General features: G+C 38.7%; 1 protein-coding gene across 3 annotated transcripts in view; it reads left to right on the forward strand.

Moving 5' to 3' along the window:
- Nucleotides 1-25,746, forward strand: part of LOC135124509 (nephrin) — a 336,173-nt gene extending 310,427 nt beyond the window's left edge. For all 3 annotated transcript variants that reach the window (XM_064049621.1, XM_064049622.1, XM_064049623.1), the window contains 9 exons: nucleotides 2,659-2,803; nucleotides 3,467-3,597; nucleotides 4,770-4,929; nucleotides 4,981-5,274; nucleotides 12,787-12,899; nucleotides 13,384-13,579; nucleotides 15,332-15,550; nucleotides 17,744-18,021; nucleotides 24,936-25,746. In XM_064049621.1, the coding sequence (XP_063905691.1) occupies nucleotides 2,659-2,803; nucleotides 3,467-3,597; nucleotides 4,770-4,929; nucleotides 4,981-5,274; nucleotides 12,787-12,899; nucleotides 13,384-13,579; nucleotides 15,332-15,550; nucleotides 17,744-18,021; nucleotides 24,936-25,193 (1,794 nt within the window). In that variant the 3' untranslated portion in view covers nucleotides 25,194-25,746. The remainder of the gene's footprint in view (nucleotides 1-2,658; nucleotides 2,804-3,466; nucleotides 3,598-4,769; nucleotides 4,930-4,980; nucleotides 5,275-12,786; nucleotides 12,900-13,383; nucleotides 13,580-15,331; nucleotides 15,551-17,743; nucleotides 18,022-24,935) is intronic.
- Nucleotides 25,747-26,536: the final 790 nt, after the last annotated feature.

The raw sequence follows: 26,536 nt of genomic DNA on the forward strand, positions 1-26,536 counted from the left end.
AGCTGTGTAATGCTGGAACTCATTAAGTGTTATTTATACCTACTTATTTTCCATCTGCTTACTGTTTCCATTTCGGTCCAATTCCCTCCGTACCGTATTTTGTGGTTATTGTATTGTTATGATTATTTCATAACCCATCTAGTGAATATTATGTAAAACGATGCTATGAAGAGAACCAGAATTAACGATAGCACTGAACATAAACTTAAAATTAATTAAAGGGCAATCAACAAAGCGAAATATTATGCTAAAATGATAGCCAAAGGCACATCTGCTCCTGATGTAGGTAATTTCAACATTCACAAAGTATGAAAATTCGAACAGTAATGTGAAATTAGGTGGAAAAGACGTGGATGAGGGTTTGGGAGAGGCGCAACATAACTAACGTTGTTCATATTCAAGTGACAAGACTTCAAAAATCGGTCTAATAATAATTATGGAGATTTTCGTGTCTAATTAAACCTATACCAAGGGTTTTTTTCATATTTGTACCGCTACGCGTTAATATTTCTTGTTTTTATTCACTCCTTAGTACTAAATAGCGTGCACACATTTTTGCATCATAAATTATAACTTGGACATGTTAATTAATTAATATAATCGGTTTAGATAAGATCAGATCAGGTTAAATCAGTTCAAGTCATGTTTAGGTGATCTCAATCCAGTCAGATCAAATTTTGTAAAAAAAAAATGTCTACTAAGAAGTTAGGTCAGATACAATCAGACCAAGTCAGATCAGATCAGTGCATTTCGGGTTATAAGTCAAACCAAGCAGGTCATGTCGGCTCGAATCCGGACCTATCTTATCAGGTCATTTCAAAAACTAGATCATTGAGACGGTGGGACGATGCCGCGTCTTGGAAAACGTATACGAAAGTCTTTTTTAGTTAGCTTAGTTGGTTATTTTGTCCAAGGTATTAAAATATTTAAAGAAATATTTCTTAAAAATTCGCAAAGAAAATATTTACCTCAATTTAATTGCTATCCCGGCGCATCCACCATTTTTATTCCAGAAAATCTTTTTTAAATTGATCAGAAAACAGAATACTCCTATTTTTTATCTAAAATCTGAACATTTTTCTCACTATTAATTAGTAAAATTTATATTTTTTTCAAATCTAATAATGTAGATATGTTATCAGTAGAGTCTTTCCCGATAAGAGTTTCAAACGAGATGCACGACAAAGTCCTAAAAATCTATTAGAACTCATTGCGGTATTTTCTTTCCCAGTGGCTTACAAAAGTATCTGCCACCACACACACCGCCAAACTGTAAAATCCAGTCAGACATCGAAATCCCGATTACTCCCAGCGCCCACCGAACACTGCAACAACAACGCTGCAAAAAATTTGCAATAACTCAACTCGCACTATTGATGCCACATCCGCCGATCTCCCTGCAAACTCTTCCGCTGCAGCATTCATGCGAACGCATTCAAATTGGACAGCAGAAATGCAGAGAATGGGATTCCCATCAGCCGCATAAAAATTCCTCCTCACATCTCCGCCGTTCGAGTTATTTTCTGTGTTTGTTGCATTTATGCAAGCCCTGACATTAATTCATCCTAAAGTCTCCCGGGTGTTTAGAATCTCTCATTATACGGAATATGATGCAGAGAGTCTCATTTATATGCATTGGATATTTTCTCTAACTGGATTCTCTGACTACTTTAATGGTGGAACCTTTTATGGTATTAATATTCCGGAGCGGCGTGGGTTTTGTTATGAGGTCTATTGATTGATATTCGCAACAGATTTGAGTGAAAGCCGGCTTTTATTGTTATTGCGTCATATACAAAATAGCTTTCCGAATTATTTTCTCGTTTGGGAGGTTATGACACTAGAAGTTAAACGGCGGCGGCATTGACCCGAGGGAGCGGAAGATGAGGCCGGGAGCGAAGTTCGAGCTAAGATGTTTACTGGTTGCGTTAACGTTGGAGTCGAATTGAATTTTCCTTTTTTAATGCGAAATTCAATAAGCAGTTTACTGAGTGTCTTCAATTTTTAATGCTACTTTTCTCGTAAATGAAAAGTGCTATTATAAGCAATTCAAGTTTTGAAGTCACTACATACATATTTATTTCAAGAATTTTAGCATTTAATTGATATATCAAAAAAATTAATAAACAAAGATTGAAATCACGACAACTAAACCTTTTTTCGGACCGACCTAATCAATTTTAATTTTTTGGGTAAATACGTATTTTTCTCCATTATTTGTGGTGAAACAGAGCAAAGAAGCACAAATTCGTGATACTGAAAGGATTTACGATAGGATCAGTGTTTTTTCACACCATTTGGAATAACATTAATTTTCCATTATATACAAATGGTGGATGCGCCGGGATAATAATAACTAATTTTACACATAATCTAATATCGAAACTCCGTGTCCGTTTTTCCCGAAGCCCACTTACTGTCACTATTGTTCTAAAAAAGACTTACTTAAACGTCCTCCAAGAACCGCTATCGTCCCACCACCTCGAACAAATGATCCCGCGTCAAACTTCGACACAACAACATACTTAACCCCAAACTTCCATTTCGGCTCAAAAACTCCCCGCGTCGTGTAATATATCATGTTAACATCGTGTATAATTTATAAAAGCGAGTGACACCTCAACACGTAAATGCTAACAAGATGCATATTTGTTTCAGACGTCCAACGACGGCAACACAACCACCAGCACTCTATCATTCGTACCCAGGAAGGAGGACGACGGAAAATATCTATCGTGTCGTGCAGAAAATAAGATGATGTCTGCTGATAGGCTCGAAGACAAGTGGAAATTGGAAATACACTGTGAGATTTTTTTCTTCCACCGTTCCTAGCGCGAAACGCGAAAAAGCGATTATTCAGGCGGCAGTGACTGCTCGAATTAACGAGTATGGATTATAAATCCGAGTGGGAGTGTAAGAAAAAGCGAAACGGTGAGGTTTTCGAAATTTTGATGGTTTCAAAGAAACTAGTTTGTCTAGAATGTGGAATTAATGGTTAGAATTTCGGCGTTAGTTCGGTTGCCCAAAGGCTAAATCCAACCGAGCAATCAAAGCGAGTTCTTGTTTACCTGAAGTCGCGTCCTCTTTGTCTCCTGTGAACCGGTGCGTGCAACCGAATCAAAACTCGCCTCGACATTAATCTCCCGCTCCACTTTTTCCTCAGCCTTTTGGTTTTTAACCCTCCGCCCACTTCCGTAATTGAAGATTAATTTCGAGCGGTAAATTAAACACCGACCGGCGAATTTATCCCATCGCGAAATTAAACAAAACAAACAAAGACAAGACCTTATTTGTTCCGTAAACAATTTAATTTGCTCCGCGCGCAAAATTGAAGAGGACGCGGATCCTCCTCGAGATCCATATTCGAGAATTAGCTAAATTTGAACTGTGGCGTTCGGGGGGATAACTGTTGGCTAAATGACAATTTCCGGACATTATCCGAGGGTAATTAGGGCTGGTGTTACAGATACCCCGGAGGCGAAGATAATTCTGGGCACTTCGCTCAATCCGGATTCCATAAGAGAAGGCACAGACGTCTACTTCGACTGCGTCATTAACGCACATCCGCCGGTGTACAAAGTCGAGTGGAAGCACAACGTAAGTCGCGCCTACTCCCCTCCTGTAGCATAAGACGCAATTTTCATCAAAACGATAACTGGGTCCCTGAAGTATAACTCCTTCTTCCAAATGTTAAATTCGATCACATTTTTCTAATTTTTGAAAATGCGCTAAAATTAAAATGAAAAAGTAATTTTCTTGGAAGGTTTAACTTACATTTTGTAGTTTGCTCTTCTGTTTGCAAAATATTAAGAAGTTAAAGATACCTATAAACGATATTATGCACACTTTTTACATTTTTGTAGGGAGTATTGTGGTGGCTTAATCGTGAAAACTTTAACAGTTAGCAACTAATAAGTGACATTTTTTACCAGATTGATAACCCACGTTTCTAAAGTAAAATTATTTCTTACATGTATTGAATTCGGTTATATTTTTCTAATTTGTCTCGGAAAGTTTGAATTCTGTGTTAGTTATTCATTTGCAAAAGATATTAAAACATGCATTTTCGGATACCAAAGTAGTTCATCTTATGAGGATCTATATTGTGTTTGATGTTGTGTTTGATTTACATGAATGACTTCCATAATTCTATTCCGGACGCTTGCACTGTACTTTATGTAGCTGCTACGAATATTGAACACTGCAAACATCAAACACAAATCTGGAAATGTCTTATCTCAATACCCAAGACTAGTTCTGGGCAATCAATTAAAAGTTATGAAGACAAGGGTGTTAATGATTTTTATTTTAAAAAATCTGTATATAAATTCTACTAACTACTACTAATCTACTAACATGACATAGCCATGTGAACATTTAAGTAATTTTTTTTTTCATTATTATACTTTTTCCTGTAGTTCTTAACATTTTTCACAAAGAATTTACAAAAATATTTAGAATTCAAAGACAATTGACAACGATATACATACATTTTTTATTCTTTTCTGGGGAGTATTGTGGCTGTTCACTCTTGAAAACTTTATACCATTCGACAAAGTCAAATCGAAGCACGTTAAGTCGCACTTACCCCCCTCCCGCAGCATAAACAACAATTTTTTTCTTCGCCAAGTTAGCAACTCGGACAACCAAACTCCAATTTCGAATTACGCCGTACACATAGTTGGTATTTTCTCTAAGTTGGCGGATGTTAAGTGCCCATTAAGTGCCGACCCGTCACAAAGTTTTTCAATAAGTGTTTCTCTTTGAAGGGTAAGGTCCTCAACATCAACATCCAAGCGGGGATCATAATAGCCAATCAAAGTTTGGTCCTGCAAGGGGTGTCGCGATCCACAGCCGGGAACTACACCTGCGTGGGCTACAACACCGAAGGGGACGGCGAGAGCAACGCCTTCTACCTTAACGTCATGTGTACGTACCTCAACCCTTCCAAAACGCACCCTTTCGAATTTTTTTTCGCAGACACTCCGACCTGCAAACCCAACCAGACCCGCATCTACGGGGTGGCCAAGCAAGAGCAAGCCCAGATCACCTGCCAGGTGGACGCTAACCCCTCCGACATACAATTCCGCTGGAGCTTCAACAACTCGGCCGACTCCGTGGACGTGGCTCAGGCCCACATCAGCCGCAGCGGCACGTCCAGCGTAGTTTCGTACACGCCCATGACCGAGCTCGACTACGGGACGCTGCTGTGCTACGCGAGCAACAGAATTGGAACGCAACGAGTACCCTGTGTTTTTCATATCATCGCTGCCGGTAAGTGCACGACATGTGATAATAACTGTAATTTTACGGGATTTGATAAAATAAATACGGCGCGAGAAAGGGATTATTTGCGTTATTCACGTGGTATCACGCGATTTTCGATAATCGGGGTGATAGGGGAATTACAGGGTTTATGGAGGACTGGCGGGTGAGTGGGGCAAACGTACTGGAGCGGCGTGTGGGTTACATTAAATATAAATATTTGTTCTCGAATTATATTTTCTTCCTTCTGCTTTAACAAGTTCTTTTTTATTAGCGTGTTTCCTTTTCTGTTATTCTTGCCGTATTCTTGCGTCAAAGGTTTCACGAAATATTGAAAAATTAAAGACGCCCACTTTTTCCTTTTTGTTGGGGATATTGTAATGGTTTGCTCTTGAAAATTTTAAAAAGTAGCAAATAATAAGCGATATTCTTTATCAAAATGATAACCCGCCTTCTGAAATGAAATTGTTTCTTCCAAATATTGAACTCAACCGCATTTTTCTAATTTTTAAAACATACACTAAAATTCAAACGAAAAAATAATCTGCTCGAAAGCTTTGAATTCTTTATCTGTTTGTTGACTTGTTCTTTTGGTTGTTTCCAAAAATGTTTCTATTACTCTTCTTTGTTCTTAATGTATTCTTTGAATAAGAAGATATTTGAAACACTTGAAAACGATTATAGACTTTTTACTATTTTGTGGGGAGTGTTGTGGTGACGCACTCCGGAAATTTTTAAAAATGAATAAATAATCAGCAATATTTTTTATCAAATTGATGGCACGCGTCTCTAAACTGAAATTATTTCTCCTAAATATAGTACTGTTTAAAGGTTTGTAAATAATGAGAAATATCTTATTTTATATATTTATATAACTATATTGTTACTTAAATCTTGAATTTGGCTGAATTTGGCTACATTTTCGAAAGGTTCGCTAAAATTTTAGTACCAAAAATGATTCCTTTTTCCTAAAATATTACCGCTGATGAAAGTGGTAATATTTCCATAACATTATTCCCGACAGACCTCTCCTCATCCCTCTCATATACGCGAAATATACTTAAGCTTGCTTCATACATATTTCCTAGAATATAGGGAAGCTGACGATACTCATGACGTGAATTTTAAGTAAAAAACACAAGCTTCCTTCCTTTACGGTTGAATAAAAGCCACCAAAAAGCTCGGAATGCGTGCTAAGGATTCAATATTGTTGGCCATTACGTTCTATAAACCATTTAGTTGCTGTGATATCGGAAATTCGCTGTTAAATCCTTTCTAATGAACATGAGGAAATGTGAGGCTATCGATTCGGCTGCGCTGGAAAGCGAAATTGTGTTCATCGTTGTTCGTTGGAAGGAAAATACGATAAAAAAGTGATTTAATCAACCGCGAATAGTAAATGTGTCGTGGACGCTTGTCGCTTCTTAATTCACGCAGAACCTAACTGGTATGAACGTTGTCATTTTTTACCAAGCTCAGTTCGTTCTTGTGATTCTTTTATTTTATTGTTTAAGCTTGTCTTGTCTTTGTGTCGGGAAACGATGTTAGATTTTCAACCAACAAACGACAAACAACTCCACGTAATTGGATAAAGATATTAGTTGTAGACGTGAATACAAATGCGACCTTGACATTAGATCTGTTCTTTTGTGAGAGCTTGTCGTTATGAAGTCGACGTAGTTACGGGAATTATTTAATATGAGCAAAATTGCTCTCTCTGGCACAATCCTGACGACTTGCTGTTACTTATTAGTTGTTATGAATACAAATCGTTACTTGGGATTTTGCGTTGTGAGCAGCACTTCTCTCCAGGATATGTTCGTCGTATTGTAATCGTGCCTTATTAAATAATGTCGACTTGAGTGCTCATAATTTCTCTCACGACACTCTTCTCATTTGGATCTTTTACAACATTTTAGTTACTCATAATCACTGTTAGCTGTTTGGGATTTATTTCTCCCCACCACCAAACGTGATGCAGGCACCAGTTTAGTGTGGGTTGAGTGTCCCGTTATGTCAGTTGTAATCGATCTCTGTTGTCTTAATTACATTTCTGCTCTTGTTATTACCACGAACGGATTTGTAGAGGCCTATCACTTCACTTCTATTTTATTTTGTTGATTGTTACACGTGCATTTTTTTTTAATTGTTAACACATTGTATTGTTAATTCCGAGAAAAAATAAGTCGCAGTTTTTTCTTTTAATTCACAATTCATTATTACTATAACTGATTTAACTCCAGTTCTCCCCCACGTGCATTATTAAGTGCGGTGTGCCACTGAACTTGAATATACTTGTAGTGAGGGGAGGCGATTTAACTTTGATCCTCCAAAAAAAAAGAATCAACAAGTCACTATTCAGTAGTTGAAGTGTCCGAATTAGAGCGCCCTTGGCAGCCCTTCTCCATAAGCTCCCCTTTGCGTTTATCGTTTCACCGTTTGCCACCACTTCCCCACAGAACTCCGACATATGCACCACCTCCCCTGCATAATTTGCATATCTCTAGCGTATCGGTAAGATCGCGCCGAATTCCAAATTTCCATCCATCTCCGTTCGAAACAGTTTAAGCGCAACCGAACCGCCATATTTCATATTGTATCTGCGATTAGGCACACAATGCGCTGGAAGTGTTGTCAATCAGGTGTTCCTGCTTGGTGGAGTTTTAAGCAGGTCCTGGGGTAGAGCCGGCCCGATAAGGACCTGGTAAATGGCATGTGACGGCGACCCCGCGTGCGTGTTTAATCATGCGGTACATGCAACCACATAAAGTCCCTGCTTAAGGTCGCAAATTATTCATATAGGCATTATATATGAACTGGGCTAAAGCCGGCATAAAGCGTTCGAACATCCTTTAAATCATGCATAAAGGACGCCCGTACATGGATGCGGAGCAATAAAGTTTCTTCGCGGGGCCGCCGCAAAGCCGACGGAGGGGTAAAAGCTAAAAATGTTAACACAAGCGTTAAAAGTGCCTGTGTTTTCTTGGAGCATTTTTACTCTTTAGCGGGGAGTGTTGTGGTGGCTTGCTTCGAATTATCACAAAAATCGCTACATTTCCACGGAAATGAATAACTAACGATTGACTCGCTGCTGCGGTGTTTTCAGAAAAAGCTGAGCCGCCTCTCACAAACCGCCACCTATTTGTTCTCCGCTTAATTGCCGCCATCGAGCCCAATTTCGATTTCCTTCGTATTTTTCCAGGTCCTAGCTCCTCCGTCCTTTTGCGACAATATTTCTAAATCCTTCAAGCCACTTCAGCTTCTCTGAGTGGTTCTAAATGTATAGGTCTCCTGATATTACTTTTTTATGAGCAGACTTGAAACAAAGAAGTTTATTTCACTTTGGAAGTGATGCGCGAGGTGAAATAGGGTTAGGTATGAATAGAAATGATTCGGTTTAAGACAAATCTCGTAAAAGAATTTGTGTCTGTCGCTTTTACGCCGCCGATATTTGTACTGCAGTCGACCGGACGAATTAGGAGCCGCCCCTAGATGACTTAATCCTTTAATTAATTGTCGCCGGGATTATGACTGGAAATACCGAGGAAAGGTGGAGGATATTAGTTTGCTTTTGTCTTCGAGAATAATTATTACGCTTTGCCGATATGAAATTCCTCGAGTGACAGCTAAACAAAGTTCGGGGATGACTCTTTCGCGTTAATTTCTTCCGGAGATGTCTCTTTCTCGTTCCGGAGTGTGTCGCGCAGCGCGTCGTCATGGCGATATATCAAAAAACCAAAACAATATTCCACATCGTCTCCGATTCCCGCAAACAAGATTAATTTATCTACAAATTCCAAAATCAAAAATAAATACGAAAGGACTCGTTCCGCAGAGTGATACGCTTTGTGTTTCCCTCCTTTGTATAAACCGAAAACGAAATTGTTATTTCAAGATGGAGTTATATTTACGCAACAAATGCAGATCCGCTTCGTTATCTTCGTAATTTATACCTAGCTGATTTCGTAATTTCGTTTACGTCGTATCTCTCCTTAAGAAATTCGTAAACAAATTTCATAAACACCGTCAACGTTTATTTTGTGCGGCGCTAGAACGGGCCCGAACAAAAATAAATAATTATGGCTATTGTGGCGAACACGAACATTCGCAATCTTGAATTTACGTGTTTTCCTACATAAAGAAGAAAAAACTGACGCGGATAAAAAATACGAGAAAGTGGGAAGTGTAGAGAGAAAGTTACATGCGAAGTTGGTATTGTTTATGACTCTCGATCAAATAAAAGAGCTTTTTTAGCTAAATCCATGTCTGTGTGGGCTACAGCGCTTACGCTTATAGAGGAAATCCGATTTGCCTAATTTAAAAAACGACGTTTCAAAGTTAAAGATTAATTTTTTCAGCTTAATTCTTTTACTGTTAATCTTTTTTCATATAATGTGTTATCTAACAAACCAAACACACTCGTAATCAATAACAGACAATCAGCGCCGTGAAAAAAGTCTCTACCTAAAAAGTAAAATCTTTTATTTTATTAGCATTTTCGTTTAGCGCTTAACCCAGTCTGTTGTTTTACAAACTAATTAAAAATTACATTCCCCGAGTAAAGCAAACAAGAATATTGTACAGATTTTTACTTTTTGGTGGAGAGTGTCGTGATGGCCAATCTGAAATTTACGAGAGTTGCTACCATGAAATCCCAAACTCAATGTATTGTTCAAATAAAGTTCGTTACTTTAATTACTTTCTCCCTTCAAACATGTATTTTGGTTTTTAATTAAAAAAATATTTATCAATAATTAACCCAATGGGTTTAGCATTTGCTAAATTAATTACTCTTTTCGAAACGTGTTTTCCTTCATCATTTATTAATCAACCGACAACAACGCATCACACTGCAACCCTCCCACTCTATAAACATTCGACTATCCCAAAATCTCAATTACGCCCTCAGAATTTTAATATCAGCGACTTTGTACTCCACTTCTTTGTCGAATAGTCAAAGCAACTCAAGCAATCGTCCATAATTCCCATTGAAAACGTCATAAAATTTCATTTACGTCCTCCTTTCAATTTACGACTCGAATAAAATTCGTGAATCCGAGCTTTACTTGATGAGAATTCTTGTTTTGTTTGCAACATACACGTGCTTTATGTTCTATGAAAAACTTGCATAAATACAGCATGCGGAGCATAAAACAAGCATTGCGGGATAAATCAGGATGAAAACTCTGGATAAAAATCTTGCATGCAATGGAGATTTTAATCGTTGATTTTGCTCGGAATGGTAATCGAAATACTGATTTCGAACAAATTCGTCGTCGGGTTTAGGAGCGCCAAAGAAAGAATTAGCTCCCCGGTTTATAAAATATTGCGACGCGAGATGAATAGGCAATGTTTTTCGTCTCTGGAAAAGTTTTATCTTTTTTGAACTTTCGATTTACTTTACGGAATTTCAAAATTACCGCCCATTTAAAAGGGCCAATCAGAAATCAAGAGTAACGTCAACACTGAAACGTATCTACTCGCGGCTGTAACTTGATTTCACTTCAACTCAAACACTCGCAGAGTAACCTGTGTACTTTACAACAAACTTTAGTTTAAATTAATAATTATACGCGAGCAGCGCTCGACATTTTTATGACAAGTTTCAAAAACTTCTAACAGTTAAATTATACACAAAATCCATGTAACTAAAATTTTTGCTTTTTGTTGGGGAGTGTTGTGACGGTCGTTGGAAAAAATTGTCTTATAATAACGCCACAGAATTTTCCCTGTATGAAAACAATGTCAACTTGAGGCACGTTGCCTCTGAGTCCGAAACAGTGGCAGACCCTCCTCCGTCGGATATTTACCTTCGGCCGTCCTTTTCGCAAAGGATATGTAAATCCGGTCCAGGGTCAAAGGAATCCAGGATATTTCGGGTTTGCGTCGTCGTATTTTTGTGACGAAGGGTGTCGCATAAAAAGGAAAGTAAGCAACTGGAAAGTAATTCGACGCGAGGTATAAAAACAGGGTGAGGACAAGCGGTGGACAGAAGGGATAAATGCATGCATAAGACTGCTGAGTCGGGCAAATATTTTAACTCCTGTGGAAAAGCCGTCGACGAGAATAAGAATCTGTCCGATCCTGATGTATCTATCGGACAGGCATCGCCAAGTAAACCGACCGTGAACCAGAATAAACGATCTTAAAGGATGTGCATTAGGATTGCTAAACTCGACGACGAAAATTTTATTACGGAAGTCGGGAGGTTTTATGCTTCCCGGACTACCAACTGGGAAAATTTACACAAGGATTCGCACCGGGCGGGGGCCCACAGACAGGCTCGAGTGGAAGACGATGGGAATATCAAGCATTAATTTTTAGAGACGGTTCGCATCTGGATGAGTCGGCTAAGAAAAGTAGTTGGCGACATGATTATAACTAAGCGAGGTTGTGGCATCAGAGAATTAAATTATGAATAAATATGTTCTGGAAAGGTATATTTCTACATTTATAATTGTTTTATTATTTAAGGATTAATCTATCAATCGGGTATCAGAGAAGGCAATAAAAATGTGCACCAAACCAGCTTGTTCCGATCCGATTTCTCAATCCCCAGCAATCTTTTTCGATTTCCCTAAATTCTTCACGGTCTTAAGCTCGTGATTGATGACATTTCCAGCAACAATTAACTAATATCGGCAAGCAATTTAGCAACAACTTTCTCCTCAAATCGATAGTCGTGTTAAAAGTGACAAGATTCATTCTATTTACCTCGGGACGTTCAGGCCAAAATTTAACAAAAAAACTGAGATATAAATGAACTATGTATAATATTTTTCTCACACTCTAACCACATGTGCTAAAGTTATAATCACAGAAACTAGCCCATTTAGTAATAGGAAATGTATTTGGGAGAACTAATACGGTCTTACTCCATTTAAAAATATTTCGAATAATCTTTCAACATCAGTAGCATATGTTATGTCCCCCATATTTTGCCTTTGGCCAAACTTATGTGATAAGAAATTTAAATAGATTTTCTCTGAGAGTCTTTCCATATACTTCTTCTGATTCAAATATACATTTTCACTCACTGGCCTTAAATTTTACCTCATAAAACATTTTACACATCTTCCCTACAAAATATTAATATCCTAGGTCTGACGCAAAATATGCATTATAATTTAATAACATAAAAAGTAGCTCATTTTTTACATTTCTCTTCACCTTTTTAACCGATCCGTGAGAGAATAATACTAAATAAGTCATTAGCATTTTAACAACTAAACAAAACCTCGACTTGAGTGTATAAATGTAGTTTTGTAATATTGCAATATATTATTGATAACTACTGATAATTTTTTTCCTAATTCTGATAGATTCCTGAAAGACAGAAAGATTTTGTTACTTTAAGTTTAGCGATGTGGGTGAAATTTTTACTTTTCGGCGGGGAGTGTTGTGGTGGTTTTTAAAAAATTCCATTGTCGTGTTTGTTTAACCAACCTTGTCAACAATAGCTACAATTTCCGCCCTCAATCGATATTTCTGCTAAAATCAACACGATTTATTTTGTTTCAGGGCGCCCGGACCAAGTGCACAACTGCACATTATCCAACATTTCCATGACGTCGTTTTCCATTAGGTGTTCGGAGGGTTTTAATGGTGGCTTACCGCAGTCCTTTTTGTTGGAGGTGAGTAAAGCCCAGAATCTAGACGCTAACAGGACAATCACGACGTTTAAGTCTCGCAACAACAATTTCAATTAAATAAAATCGATGCGAGTCCGCCTAAATAGGGGCGGATTTAATTTTATGAACAATAAAAGCTTTACGAAATTATAAAAACGTAATTAAAACCATAAAGCTACTGAATTTCCCAATTAGGGAAAATTGGCAACGGCGAAACAGAAATATTTGACGTGATATTGGGGAATGCGGAGGAAGAATCGGCTTTTTCAGCGGAAAACATCAGCTGTTCTTTAATAGGGTGTCGGGTGCTCTCGTTCCGTGAATACGTCGCACACGCGTACATTAAAATTATTGCAATAAGTGCGTAAAGACCCCACTTGTCGAGCTACGACCCCCACCTACCTCCCTTCTGAAAAAGCAAAAGTGTTATCGATCACCCCCGTCCCAGCAGCATGTTTATTTTTTTATCGGGGCCGACATTCCCCAGGTTCGAGAGAGTCACAGCCAGGAGATAAAGAGCAACCTCTCTGCCCCCATCCCACGCTTCTCGGTGACGAACCTGGAGGCGGGCGCCCAGTACCAGGCGGCCCTTTTCTCCTTCAACACGAAGGGCCGCAGCGAGCCGGTCATCCTGCAAGCTGCCACTCTGCGACTTCCAGAAAAGCAACTAACTGCCGAGAAAGGTACGTATAATTAAAAACTTTGGACGTTTTTCCGCACGAGGGAGTATAGAGAGTTATCGGGTTGAGTTGCTTTACGGATCGACGGAGACGGAAAAAAATTAAAGGAGTTTGGCCTCATCAAAATGGAGATGGGAAGGAAAGTACACATGTGTTGGAGGAAAAAATTGTTTGGATTTGGGGAAAATTGTACAGTTACAAAATGATTCTTTAAATACTTGTTTTTAAGATTATTTATTGAATATACTGCACTAATTACAAGAAAATAATACTGCGTGATCAGAAATGACTGAGGGTGTTGTCAGTACTTTTTAAATAAAAATGTGTTAGTATAACGGAAGTAAGGGCATTTATGTCAATCATGACATGTGATGAATTTAGATTATATTTTGGATACATTTGCAAATTTTAAAATGCCAACAACCTGTCAATCTTGACAGCTGACAACCGGAAATTATAGAAAACATCATGATACAATCGTTTCCAAAAAATTTCGGGCGAGATGAGCAAATCAGGTTCTCATAGATCAATGAAAAGCAACGGGAATATGACTTCCATGTCAATTGCCCGAAATTTTTTGGAAATGACGGTACCAATTTCAACTAAAAATTCGGAATTGCCAAAAGACCCCCAGTCATTTCTGATCGTGCGGATTACTTGTTTGAACAAAAATCGCAGACAGAGGACTACCCTCCGACGCTTGTAATTATAGCAGCTTTATTCAAGGGGCTCGAAGCAATCATCAATGATACATTAATTCAAACTTATGCCACGATTTTGACATTCCATCAGCAATGGATTCTTGCCAAGAAAAAGCACAACAACAAATTAAAACCATCTACAATGAATTCATTATAGACGCATTAGAAAAAGGGTGTCAAGTCGATGATATATCTTGACTTCTGTAAAGTTTTCGACATAATCAACCATGCCCTTCTTTTAAAAAATTACATATTTATGGTACATGTGGTCCTCTTCACAGCTGGTTAGCCTCGTACTTATTAAATCATACCCAAAGAATCTCAGTTAAAGGTGTCCTATCTGATCCTATTTCTATTCCTTCTGGAGTTCCACAAGGTAGTCATATTGCTCCTATTTTATTTCTATTATTTATGGTACTGTCACTCAATTCTGTATAATTTGTATTCTTTGCTGGCTACCTTAAATTATTATTTATTAAAGTTAACCACCTTGCTGACTGCTTGAACTGAAAATGGGTTTAATGTTGCGCCATCTAGCGAAATATGTCAAAAGCTTTAACACAACATCACGCCCTTCTGATAATACTAATATAACACTTTCTTGTGGTAATTTTTATGCAGAATACGACTTTCCTCTAGTAATTATTAGAATTGACACCTGTTGCCATTCCGCCTAATTTTTAATAGTTGCACCACTTCTTCGTAGAACTTACTCCTCCCCCAGCAATTATCCGCGAGCAGTTTTTCCGCCCCATCCACTCGTAAATTATTCATCACCCGCAAACAATCTCGTCTACAACAAAAAAATCAATTGTGTATTTTTAATATCTGCAATGGAAGCTTTTAAATTGCAGCCACTCTGCTGCAATATATTCGTCGGCAACACTAATGATGCGTCCATTTACCAAGATATCTCCCCTCTCGGAAAAATAAGCGTTGCATTTAGACGACACAGTGGAAAATTTTCATTTAATAGAAGAGAAAATGCGCTTCCGCGAAACCGTCTTTTTTAATAATAGTGGACTTTGTCGGAAATTGTTTGTCATCTTTGCAGATAACCACCGGTCGGGGCTGCGCTTCACTCCCATGATGAGCGTCTTAATTGGCATTGTTTCGGCGCTGCTGATCGTGGGGCTGGTGGTGATCATCGTGGTGCGGCTGCAGTGCACGCAGAACGACGACAGGAGGAAGAGGCACAAGAATGCGGCGGTTACGGCCGGCAGCACGGAGCACCGGGGATCCACGAGCGGACCTACGCTAAGCGACAAAGGAGGTATGTGCGAGCTGGAGATATGTACTGTTTAGAGAGACTAGTGAAATAAATATTTGCATAGTGATTTTTTTTTTTTTATTAAAACAAAAGTGCTGCATAAATGACGATTTTTTGTATGCAGCATTCCTATGATTTTTTTCCGCCATGTTACCCTAATAGTCGTCTTCCTCTTACTATTTCTACAATAGATTTCGAATTCTGGTTTTGCTAATTTTTTGCAATGATCTGAATAAAACCCCGTCCCACCACAATCCAACCGAAACGCCAAAAACCGAACTACCACTAGATTTAAAATGAAAAATGTGAAAGATGTTTGCGGATTCTGCTCAAGTCGTCACGAATCATCAACAACTTTCTCAGATACTGAAGGTTTTCCAGGAGATTGCCCTTTGTTGACACTGGCAGATATTCTTACTTACAAGCAGTTACAGAATAGACGCACTCTTCGTCCCATTGCGATAACAAGATATAACAATGAAAGTGTCTAGCACAAAAACAAATTTTTTGTACGCAAGCACCAAGACTACCGAAAGTGAAAAACGTTAAAACAATAAAAATGATGACTTTGAATAACAGGTTACAAATGACAGTAATGACAAATGAGAACTGTCATAATGAGGCATAATTTCAGTGAAAGAGATTTTTGAAATCCAGTGGGCTATGGATGCCTTTAGAATCATTTATAAAAGCCCTGTACTTACAACCTCCAAAATTCTTTCATATTCTCATAAAAAGAAAAATAAGTGTCTCCATGATCACTCAAACGGTCCCAGATCTTCTCAAATTCTTTCAAAAACAGTTCAAAGACAATATACTAAAAAGATTCTTTTGCATACTTAAAAAAGACACTTGGCGCCCCAAAGATTCTTTCAAACTCTCTCAAAACAAAACAACAGGGTTCCTAAAGGTTCTTTCAATTTTTTTCAAAAATAAAACACAAGGGGCCCTGAAAATGATTTCATATTATCTCGAAATTTCTTTCAAAAATTCTGTCAAACATCTCCAAAGAATATGACACTAGAAGTCCCCAAGATACTTTCATAGAAAATATTTATTAGTGCAAGTATTATTATCCCGGCGCCTCCACCAATTTTGCTCATTACTTAAAAGATAAGAAAATTGGTCAAACTTATCTGCAAATAGGTTATTAACTTTTTAATAAGGACAAACATAGCCATTTGGATAAGTATAATGTAATACTAATAACAAACAGCACTGTATTCTCGGAATTTCAGGAAACTGGAGTTTTCTATTTGATAAAATATAAATAAACTTCTCCATTCATTAATTTCTTCAAGACAACCTTTATAAACAATTCTAAAAAACTATAAATGGACCGACAAATCACAAATATGTAATCGTCATAATTTGCAAAATTATAACATAAAGTCATCAAATTTTAGAAAAGATAAATAAAAAAATGTTTGTCGGTATTTACGACAACCTTAAAATATGTGCAAGATTTCAGAGCAATCACTTGTTTTAAAGGGTTCTTTTACAATTTTGATTTTTTTTTAATCTAGACGTCAAAATAAAAATAGATTAACCATCCAGAAATACAGAACCACGTTAACTTACCCTCGGAGGTAAAAATTGAAAAATGAAAAATCTGGATAACGCTCAGTGCTGAAACATTCCGGAGACATGCTCTTTGTAAGTCACAAACTTGTTTCATATATCAAGCAGCGACAAAACACACGGATAAAAGAATATAAATCAACATGTTTAGAACTTAAGTCAAACTTTCCCATGCTGATTTAGAGAGATGGAAATAAATAAACCACATCGAATGTAAAACATCTTGCATTAAATTCCACAGAACTCAAGAGTCTTTTTACTCGAGTCGGAACTCATTCGATGCGAACTCTCCAAACAAATAAGCAAAAACCGCAGCAAAAACATTCCCCACTTGGAACAAAAAAAAAACTTTCCCCGCAAACAGCTCCTACATACCGACATCTCCAATCGTTTAAGTCACTCAAGGTCACCTCCACCGCCATTAACCCCACGCCTCGCGCTCCTGAACCTGCCCGTTTCCTCCCCATTGACTTCGTTATGAAAAAACACTCCATCGCACCCCCACCTCAAGGTCATTAGCACCACCCTCACGCAACACGTTCGCTTCTTTCCACCCCGCTCGTTATTTCCCTCATAAATGAAACATCGTCAGGCTGACGTTGTGGGGTATCCTAGGTGGCAGTCCGATATCGAAGCACGACTCGAGTGCCGGCGAGTGCGACAGCGACGAAAAGAACCCCGACATCATCCCGCAACCAGTCGACGCGGACGAAACCGCAGATTACGTAAGGAAAAGACAGCACATCAGCACCATCGAGACGTCGCCGAGCCGCAGCTTGCTGCACCAGGCGGGAAACTCGGGTGGCGGCGGCGGCGGCGGCGGCGGGTACATCGGCTACTGCACGCTGAGGAACGGCATGCCGCTGCACGAACTGGCGGCGCAATCTAAAATGGTGAGTGCAGGTGATGGCCCCTGAAGGTCATGTAGTGGTGTAAGTCTTAAACTTGTCGAACGGAAAATCGGTTTAAGGGGACTTGCCAGAGAAGATTTTTTTTTCCTTTTTGCTATGATAAAATGACTTAGTATAAACACATCAAACTGCAGCTTTTTTCACCTTCTAAGCCCTTGAAAACCAAAAAAAAAAAGTGACAAAGAAATATCGTAAAAAAAACACCATTCGTCTGAAAATTCTCACAGTGAAGAAATAACGTTCCAAATATGTACGTTGTTAAAAACATTTTACGTACCTTGATTTCCTGTAATATCTTTAGATGCTTAGTGTTATAAAAAGGTAAGTATTGTCACGAAATAAACCCATACGCCGCACCAGTACAACACCTATGGGTTTTCTCGAGGGATTTCTAGTATGCATGGGGACGATGGATAACTCATCATCGGTAATGGCGGCCGGGCGGCGTTCGCTAAGAAAAGCCTGGAAGCGGAAGTCGCGATGGGTACTCCAGAAAAATCTCGATCGCGGAATATCTAGAAAAGAAATGTGGGCTTAAATAGAGGCCACCTTCGGGAATTTAGTCAACGAGTGGAATCCAGTCAATGTTAAGAGAATTCGGTTCTAGTCAAATCAATTGCATTCGACTCGAAATTATTCTGTACGTAATCGTTGTATACCTTTTAAAAATCAAATGGCAATTTACTTATTTTATTTTCATTATTATTATATGTCAAAACACAAAACTAAAAATTTACCAAAGAAACTGCATATGAAAGACACCGCCAAAACTTTTCTAGACCAAATCTGATCGTTAGGAAAGTCGCAATTTGGTTTAATGTTCCAAAAGTACCTTTCAAGACAAAATATCTATGTCAACATGTGGTGATAAAGTAAAACTGGGAATATTTAAAGCAACGTTTTCAGATAATTACGAAAATAAACTGATAAAATTGACGAGAGTTTTGATTTGGTGGAAGAATTAACCAATATCTACAAGCCTTTTGCGAAAATCTGAATACCTAGGGTAAAACTTCAAAGAGGATTCATAAACCACAAGTACACGAGCAAGTTAAATATTTTAAAAATTTGAAATAGCATTTACCATGGAAAATGTTGAGGTAACCCCATCAAAATGTTGATGATTTATCACCAATCGCATGATAGTTTCGGAAATTATCTATTATGTATAAAAATCCATACAGACAACAGGCAGACGGAAACGAGAAACAATTTCAATAGTTCCTTAGCTTACTCTCGGAAAGTATAACCATTACAATTATATTTGTGTGAACACACTTATTATTAAAGTGTACAGTTTTAAAAAATGCTTAAGTATCCGCCGCTAGACGACCTTCCCCTACATGAAAAATATTTTTTATGTCGATCATACCATCAACTTCAAGGATAATTTTAAAAGCTCATCACCTCGTTAGTATCCCCAGATGTGCGACCTCTCGCAAGTGTCGTTGCATAAATGCACTTATTGTGTAGAAAGTTACCATTAAAGCGGCTCCGTATAAAAGCAATTCCGACATCAATAACGCGATTAGCACAATTGTCAATAATATAACATCCAGTCGGCGTGTAAAAGGGTTCTTGTGTAAGCATCGAGCTCCGATAGGAAAGTAGGGCAGTTAGTATTGGTTTTGTACCTTGGAGGCTCCGGTGGTGATATATTGTAAGAGCGTCGGTGGTTCTGGAGCAACAGTTCCTCTTTAGCCTTTATCATCGGGGGTGTCACGGCCCGATTTTCATGGAGAATGGCCACGTGAGGGCTCTCTTATCGATCATGGCGCGGAAGCTAAATTCAAGCTCAAGTTAATATGGCACGGATGGCTTCTTTGGGGGTTGTGCAACGCCGACTGTGTCGGATGTGGGGATCGGGAGGATTAAGGCTGCTTCTGGGGACCGGACAGGTGCGATATTTAAAAAACGGACTTTATTTTTATTGTTTACGTTATTTTATAACTTACAGCAGTGGCGACTCGTGACCTTTTGAAATGGGGGGGGGGCACAATTTGATTGATGAGAGTTAAATATGAAGATGTAAAACCAATAGACGAAATTGTGTGACGGAAATAAATACAAACATACATTCAACAAAAGTAAAAAAGTATTTGTCCACACACAAATATAAAATTTTTCACTAAAATTTTACCATCGTGACACAGAGGACGATTTTTTATTAAATATTCAACCGAATTCAAGATTTTTGTTTAAAATCAAACTATTTCAATCACGCAGAATGAAAATTACAACCCGCAATTGAGTGCTGGTGGGCACCGTCGAACAGGAGCCTATTCCAGCCCAATACCGCGACTAGATGCACGGTTTCCATGACAACGGTGTAAACAAAACTCCTAAATGAGCCATAATTTGGTCTCCGTCTCCGCTTTTATCAGCACTTCATCAACAATAACATATCATATATCCAAGACACAACATCTTTAGATGTGAGTTTTGATACATTTTATACAAGTGGAGCGAGATAAAAAATTAGTTTTGATAATTATGACACAAATTTCCGGATAATTTTTTAAACATTGAAAATTACTGTTTTGCTATGTCCAATGTAGACGTTGTAATTTTAGGAGGGGTGGGAGGGGACGTGCCCTTGTACCCCCTGGCACCAGCCGCCGCTGACTTAGATAAACAGAAGCAGAAACTAATAAATAATACACTATAATAATTAATTACTCATCAATACCATATACTACGAAAACTAACAATCTATAAAATTTTGGCAAAGTGCTTAATTCACCAACAACAAAACAAGCAGGTGTTAGTATTGCTATTATTACTGATAACGAGTGTTCAGTTGAAAAAATCGCAAAGTTGGTGTTACTTTTTTGGTAGAAGAAAACGTAGTGAAAAACGCATCCACAATCCATACTCTTTTGTATAATTGACATTTCCACGTTCACAATGTTGACCAAAAATCAACACCCGATATATTGCTATCGCGTTAATTTTTCTATAGCCACCAATAGGAAAGTGCAACTTTACGAAAACCCAAGAAATCGCTAAACTAAATATACCCCACTTCGCCCACCCATCACCTGTACATTTTCGGAGCAAGTCCAACTTATGACAGCCCTCCCTAAAAACAACATCTCCGGCAAACTTCGCAATTGATATGTTATTTCCCCGAGTCGAAAGTTCGGCGGCTGTGTCCAAAAGTCATTTTTATAAAGAGCTTCGTCCGCCTCTAGCTCATCCGTCGCCTTAACAAAACAAGAAGATAAATCTGACGCCGTGATCCAAACTTTATCTAATAACAATTTATAGGGAGTGACAGTTATCCGTCCCGAAATTGGCCTAACGGCCTCCGAAATCTGCTTTCCTGCGAATCACTTATTACGAGAACGATGATAATATAGTGGCAGGGTCGCTCCTGCTGCTGCAGGATCAAAGTCGATGCGTATACGTGAGGTCACGTGGGGTCGGCCCGCAGACGCTCCCGGCGTTTATTCCGGATCTGCATCGAGCCAAGCTAAACAACCTTGTTTGGAGAACGGATAACAAATGGATGCACTGATTGCAATGTGCATGTGATAGGTTTGCGAAGGCTGACGCGGCGACCGGAAAACGATGGAAAAGGGGACCGTGGAGGTGACACGGAATCAGCGGAAGGGTTCGGAAATTTTTATAAAAACAAAAACGCAGTGCAGACGACAGCAGCGACTTGGAGAAAGACATCAAAAGAAAAAATCCTGTGAGGTTCCTCCTGGGGGAAGCGGTGCGATGGTAACACAGATAAAACGAGATCGCCGGAATTCGCTTTTGTGTAGCTCACCGATATTTGGATGAATTCTATTATAGCAAAAAATGTCTGTGATTTAAATATGTTGTGATGACCCAAACATTCTGCCAAAATTGAGATATGCGCACAAAAATTTGAAAATCCGCCGAAAGTAAAAAATTAGGCACGACCTAACAACAAAATAGAATCCCAAGTTGTGTTTTGAAATGGCGAAATGCGTTCGAATGCAAAGTGGTGAACCCCCAAGACTGGAAAAGTAATCTTAAATTAAACAATGGTTCCTATCTAGAGAGGCACAAGCTATCAAAGTAAGTCTGGAATAACAATGTAGTAGCTTAAACTTTCGAATCAAAAGTTACGAAACGTAAATAACAACTTAGGAAAAACTATCCAGCCTTTTAGAATACCACTACTAAAAATGCAATAATTATGAAACAGCAAAGCAAATCCAACGAAAAACACTATAAAATCACATTCACGACACATTTCAGGTCATTCAGTATAGAGGTATTTAATTTTATGCATTTTTCTATGGTATTCTCCAGAACTCCGTTGTTCTTCACTATTTATATAAATGATATTGCTAACTCTCTGTGTAGACTTTATTTACGTGTATGAAACTAGCCCTGACACAGTGCAAATATATACGTGTACAACGTTCATCAAAAAGTCAAATAGGAACAGCTTTAACAGCAACTCGGCGCCTGGGGGGTTCGAATGATGCGGTTTGAACTTAATCCTGCGATAACCACGACGCTGTTTGACTGATTAATTCCAAATACGGGACTTCAGAGTCACCCGTACGTCCAGCACAACCACAAGTTCTGTGATTTATAACACAGATGACCATGGTAGTAGGTCTATCCAGTGGGAGGATTTTCGAAAACCTAGCTGGAAACCCACAGAGTACATGATCCGACAGAGACTTTAATATTTAATCTTATTTTTTACCCTTATTCCTCATGTTAAAGATAATGTTTAATGTGCATAAAATTTGTGAGATGTGTATTGCGCAGATAACAAACGTCACTCTAAAGTTATTTATATAAAGCTTTTTCGCTTTTGCTTTAATCTCGGAAAGGGAGTAAACGAATTTTAGGTTTTAAATTTTTATTTTACATGTGTGAAATTATTTCCCTCGCATTACTCATCTGCTTGCTATATTGATCTCTAACGAAGCGAAAAATCCCGTAAAAATGCCTCCCCAGAGAATTTTTTTAGTGGAATTTAGTCCACCTCCACCTTCATTTGGTCGGATATTTTTAAAAGAAAAGTTTTTTTCTCTTTCCAATCATCCCCATTATCCGAGAATGCTACCTCAGAACAGTCAATAACGGATACGTGCAACATAAACAAGCGAGCTCTCCTGAAAACAATATCTTTGTTGATACAACGAATTATATTGCCATGTCGAAGATTTATGTTGAAATTCCTCTTTTTTCATCTATACCAAAAAAAAGATTTATGTTGAATGCCTCTTTATTTTATGCCCAGATAATGTAATCAAAATAAGATGGATTTTTTCTTTCCGCCCTCGCGCAGCCAGATAAAAAAAAACAAAGATTTTATATTTCGCATAAATTATTCTGATAAAAATACTCCTCGGCGAGCCCATAAACCATCCCTGCCATAAACTACTCGCGAACCGATCGCCTATCGCGAGAATTAAACGACAAAATGTGACTTCGCACATTCCAGATTTTATTACTATAATAATAGTCTGTCGCGTTCTGCTGCACACACTAAATTCGTCCATTTTTTTATCATCGTGTTTTATAGGGACATTTAACACAAGTCGTGGCTTTTATTTTGCGTGAATTAAAAACAAATTTATGTTGCTTTGTTAACAAACGCCGCTCGCTCGCTTTATTAAAGTTGTTTTGTTGCTGGAGAGGGTTTCGAGGTGAAATGTTTGTCGTGCGAAAGCCAACAAGAAAAAAGCGCCAAGTGTGGAGATAAATTTCGCGGACTCGCTAAGAAATTTACGAAATCACAATTTGTCAAAAAACGACGAGCAACGAACGAATGTGTTAAAACTCATCTGTGATCGATAATAAAACACAAACAGCGCTGTTGGATTAATTAAAAAAACTTTGTTTGTCTCGCCGCAAAATACAAAATACTGATGTGTAATTTATAAAACCGCAATTTCACGGTTGCTGATTGACATATTTAGCAAAAATAACACTGCAATCATTATTTTCTCTATCTTTTTAATTAATTTTACGCACGCTAGTGACACTAGTTTAATTGCAAACGAATTCCAAATGAAAACAATGCGCACATTTGTGTTGCTGCGCTAACAACTATTATCACACATAATTGGTGGTTTATGCAAAAGTGACGAAAATAGTCGACTGATGGATAATAAACAAATGCCCACAGGCTAGAGAAAATTAATATAAACAAGAACTCATTAAACTGTGGAATGGAATGACAAAAGTGAGAAAAATGCTAATCTTACTAAGAAAACAACAAAATAATTAAAAGGTTCTATCCTTATTGTCTACTTGTCTGATAGAATGATTTAACGTTATAAGAACGTCATCTATGGGAAGCCTACTTGAAGTCTACATATGAAGTTAGTGTTTTTTCTTTTTTTGTCCTCCAAGACGATGCCAACCGAGTTATTTATCAAACCACTCTCGTAAGAACCTTCCCTATTGAACCGGCTTTTAAACAACCGAAACCACATTGAAATCGGTTCATCCGTTTATGGGCTACGGTGCAACACAGAGACACACAAACATCAGCTGATGATCTTAAAATAGTTAAAGTGACTATCATCAAACATAGGTAGCTAAGAACCATCCCGAGTAAACCAGCTTCCATCGAAAAAACACCGCATCGAAATCGGTTCGTCCGTTTGGGAGCTATTGTGCCACAGACAAATCCACACATAGATAAAGGCTACAAAGTTAAAAGTGACTTGCTACAAAGTTAAAAGTGGCTTAAGTGTTTATCATCAAACATAGCTAAGAACCATCCATATCGTACAAGCTTTCAAACAAAAAAAGCCGCATTGAAATCGGTTCATTCGTTTGGGAGCTAGGGTGCCACAGACAGAAAGACACTTTTTAGACGGGGGTTAAACATTTTTGATTTAACACCGATTTCGCAGACTTTCTTTTTAATTGGGTTTCTGTTGCAGCACGCCGCGCCCCCTCAGATGATCGGGGCCTACGCCCCCTGCACACTGCCCCGCCAGCCGCAGCAGTGGCAGTACGGTCCCGTCAGCCACCTGCCCCCCGGCGTGTACCCCGTGCCGTACCGCGGCCCGCACCCCCAGCAGAGGCCGCGTCCGCAGCCCCGCCAGCCGCCCATACCCATGCAGCCGCTCGCCGCCACCGAGGAGGAGCCCTCGCCGGACACGCCGCTCATGCTCAACAAGAGGGAGAGCACGGTCTGACAAGTGACTTCCCTGTAAGCTGCAGTGCCACAGACAGGGTCCCAGACTGCGTCGTTCGACGTTCGACGGCAGTCGCACCAGCTGGCCGACGCGGAGGGAACAAGCGCCGGAAGTGCGACTTCCGGCCAACATGACGCCCGTCGAAATCAACATATCTTGGAGGGTCTACGTGCTGTGAGGGGGTCGTCGCGGGTGTCGCGCTGTGTTGGAACTCGTGGAAGTTACTAGCTTGTTGTATAGGTAGTTTTTTGTTACAATACATGGTTTCGCCTACTGACTCGTTTTTGTACTGTTTATTTACACGAGGTTATTTTTGTATATTTTGTACATAAGATAGGTAAATGAAAATAAATGTGATAATTATAAATTATCTATCGAGAGATACGTCACTGTATCGGTTTTTTCGAATAAAATGCCAAGTCTGTTACTTAAATACGACTTTTTATATTATATCGTGTAAGAAATTATATCATAATTTGTACATGTTGTATATAGTGTATATAAGACTTTTGCCTTGTACATATACCTTTAAATACCTATTAAATCGAGTGTTCACAACTATACATACCTACATTTTTGTAATTATTTGAAAGATGTAATGGTTATTCGTTATCCAATCAAATTTCATCTGTGAAAATTTAAATATAAATGTAATAAAAATAGGTCTTTCATTCTTCATAACTACGAAAATAAACTCAAAAATCATCTTTCTAGGTCGTAAAAAAATATGCTATAAACCACCATCAGGGCCCTGGAAGAGAATGTCATGGAGTAGACGTACAGACGCCCAGCCGGTCCACTTATAGGGGTGAAATCTATAGCGGTTATACAATAATATATATCCACGCATAACTTCACCGGCTATGTAGATGTGAGACAGCAAAAGTTTTGACTCCCACTTTCTGCTGTCATACCATGTCACACTGTGTAGCCCCTCCCGTCCCCTAACGCGTGACGTGATTTATGGATGACACCTTACGCTCTATCACAGAAATGGCAATTTCTCAACCTCACTATTTGTGTTGCTGATATGTCAATCTGTGTTTCACCCCTCTTATACGCCGAGTTATCATACATACATATGTACATACGTACATACATATATCCAGGCATGTGTAAGCGGAATTTTTAGTGTAGGTCTCAAAGGCGACAAAACCAATCAGTTTTAATTATTAACCCCCACAAAAGACACCTGAGATGCCCAGGGTGCATTTTGAGGACCATTAGTCAGAGTCAGTCATAGTGAGTGTACAGTAGCCGATGGGCGTAAAGGTCCAGCTGTGATGTGATGGTCTGACAGCGCCGAGATGAGTGAAACATAAGAGCAAAGAGTTGGGTGTTAA

The sequence above is a fragment of the Zophobas morio genome, unplaced genomic scaffold (genome assembly GCF_036711695.1).
Source record: "Zophobas morio isolate AGI-343-1 ecotype UQ-CSIRO unplaced genomic scaffold, CSIRO_AGI_Zmor_V1 ptg000007l, whole genome shotgun sequence".
Taxonomy (NCBI): Eukaryota; Metazoa; Arthropoda; class Insecta; order Coleoptera; family Tenebrionidae; genus Zophobas; species Zophobas morio.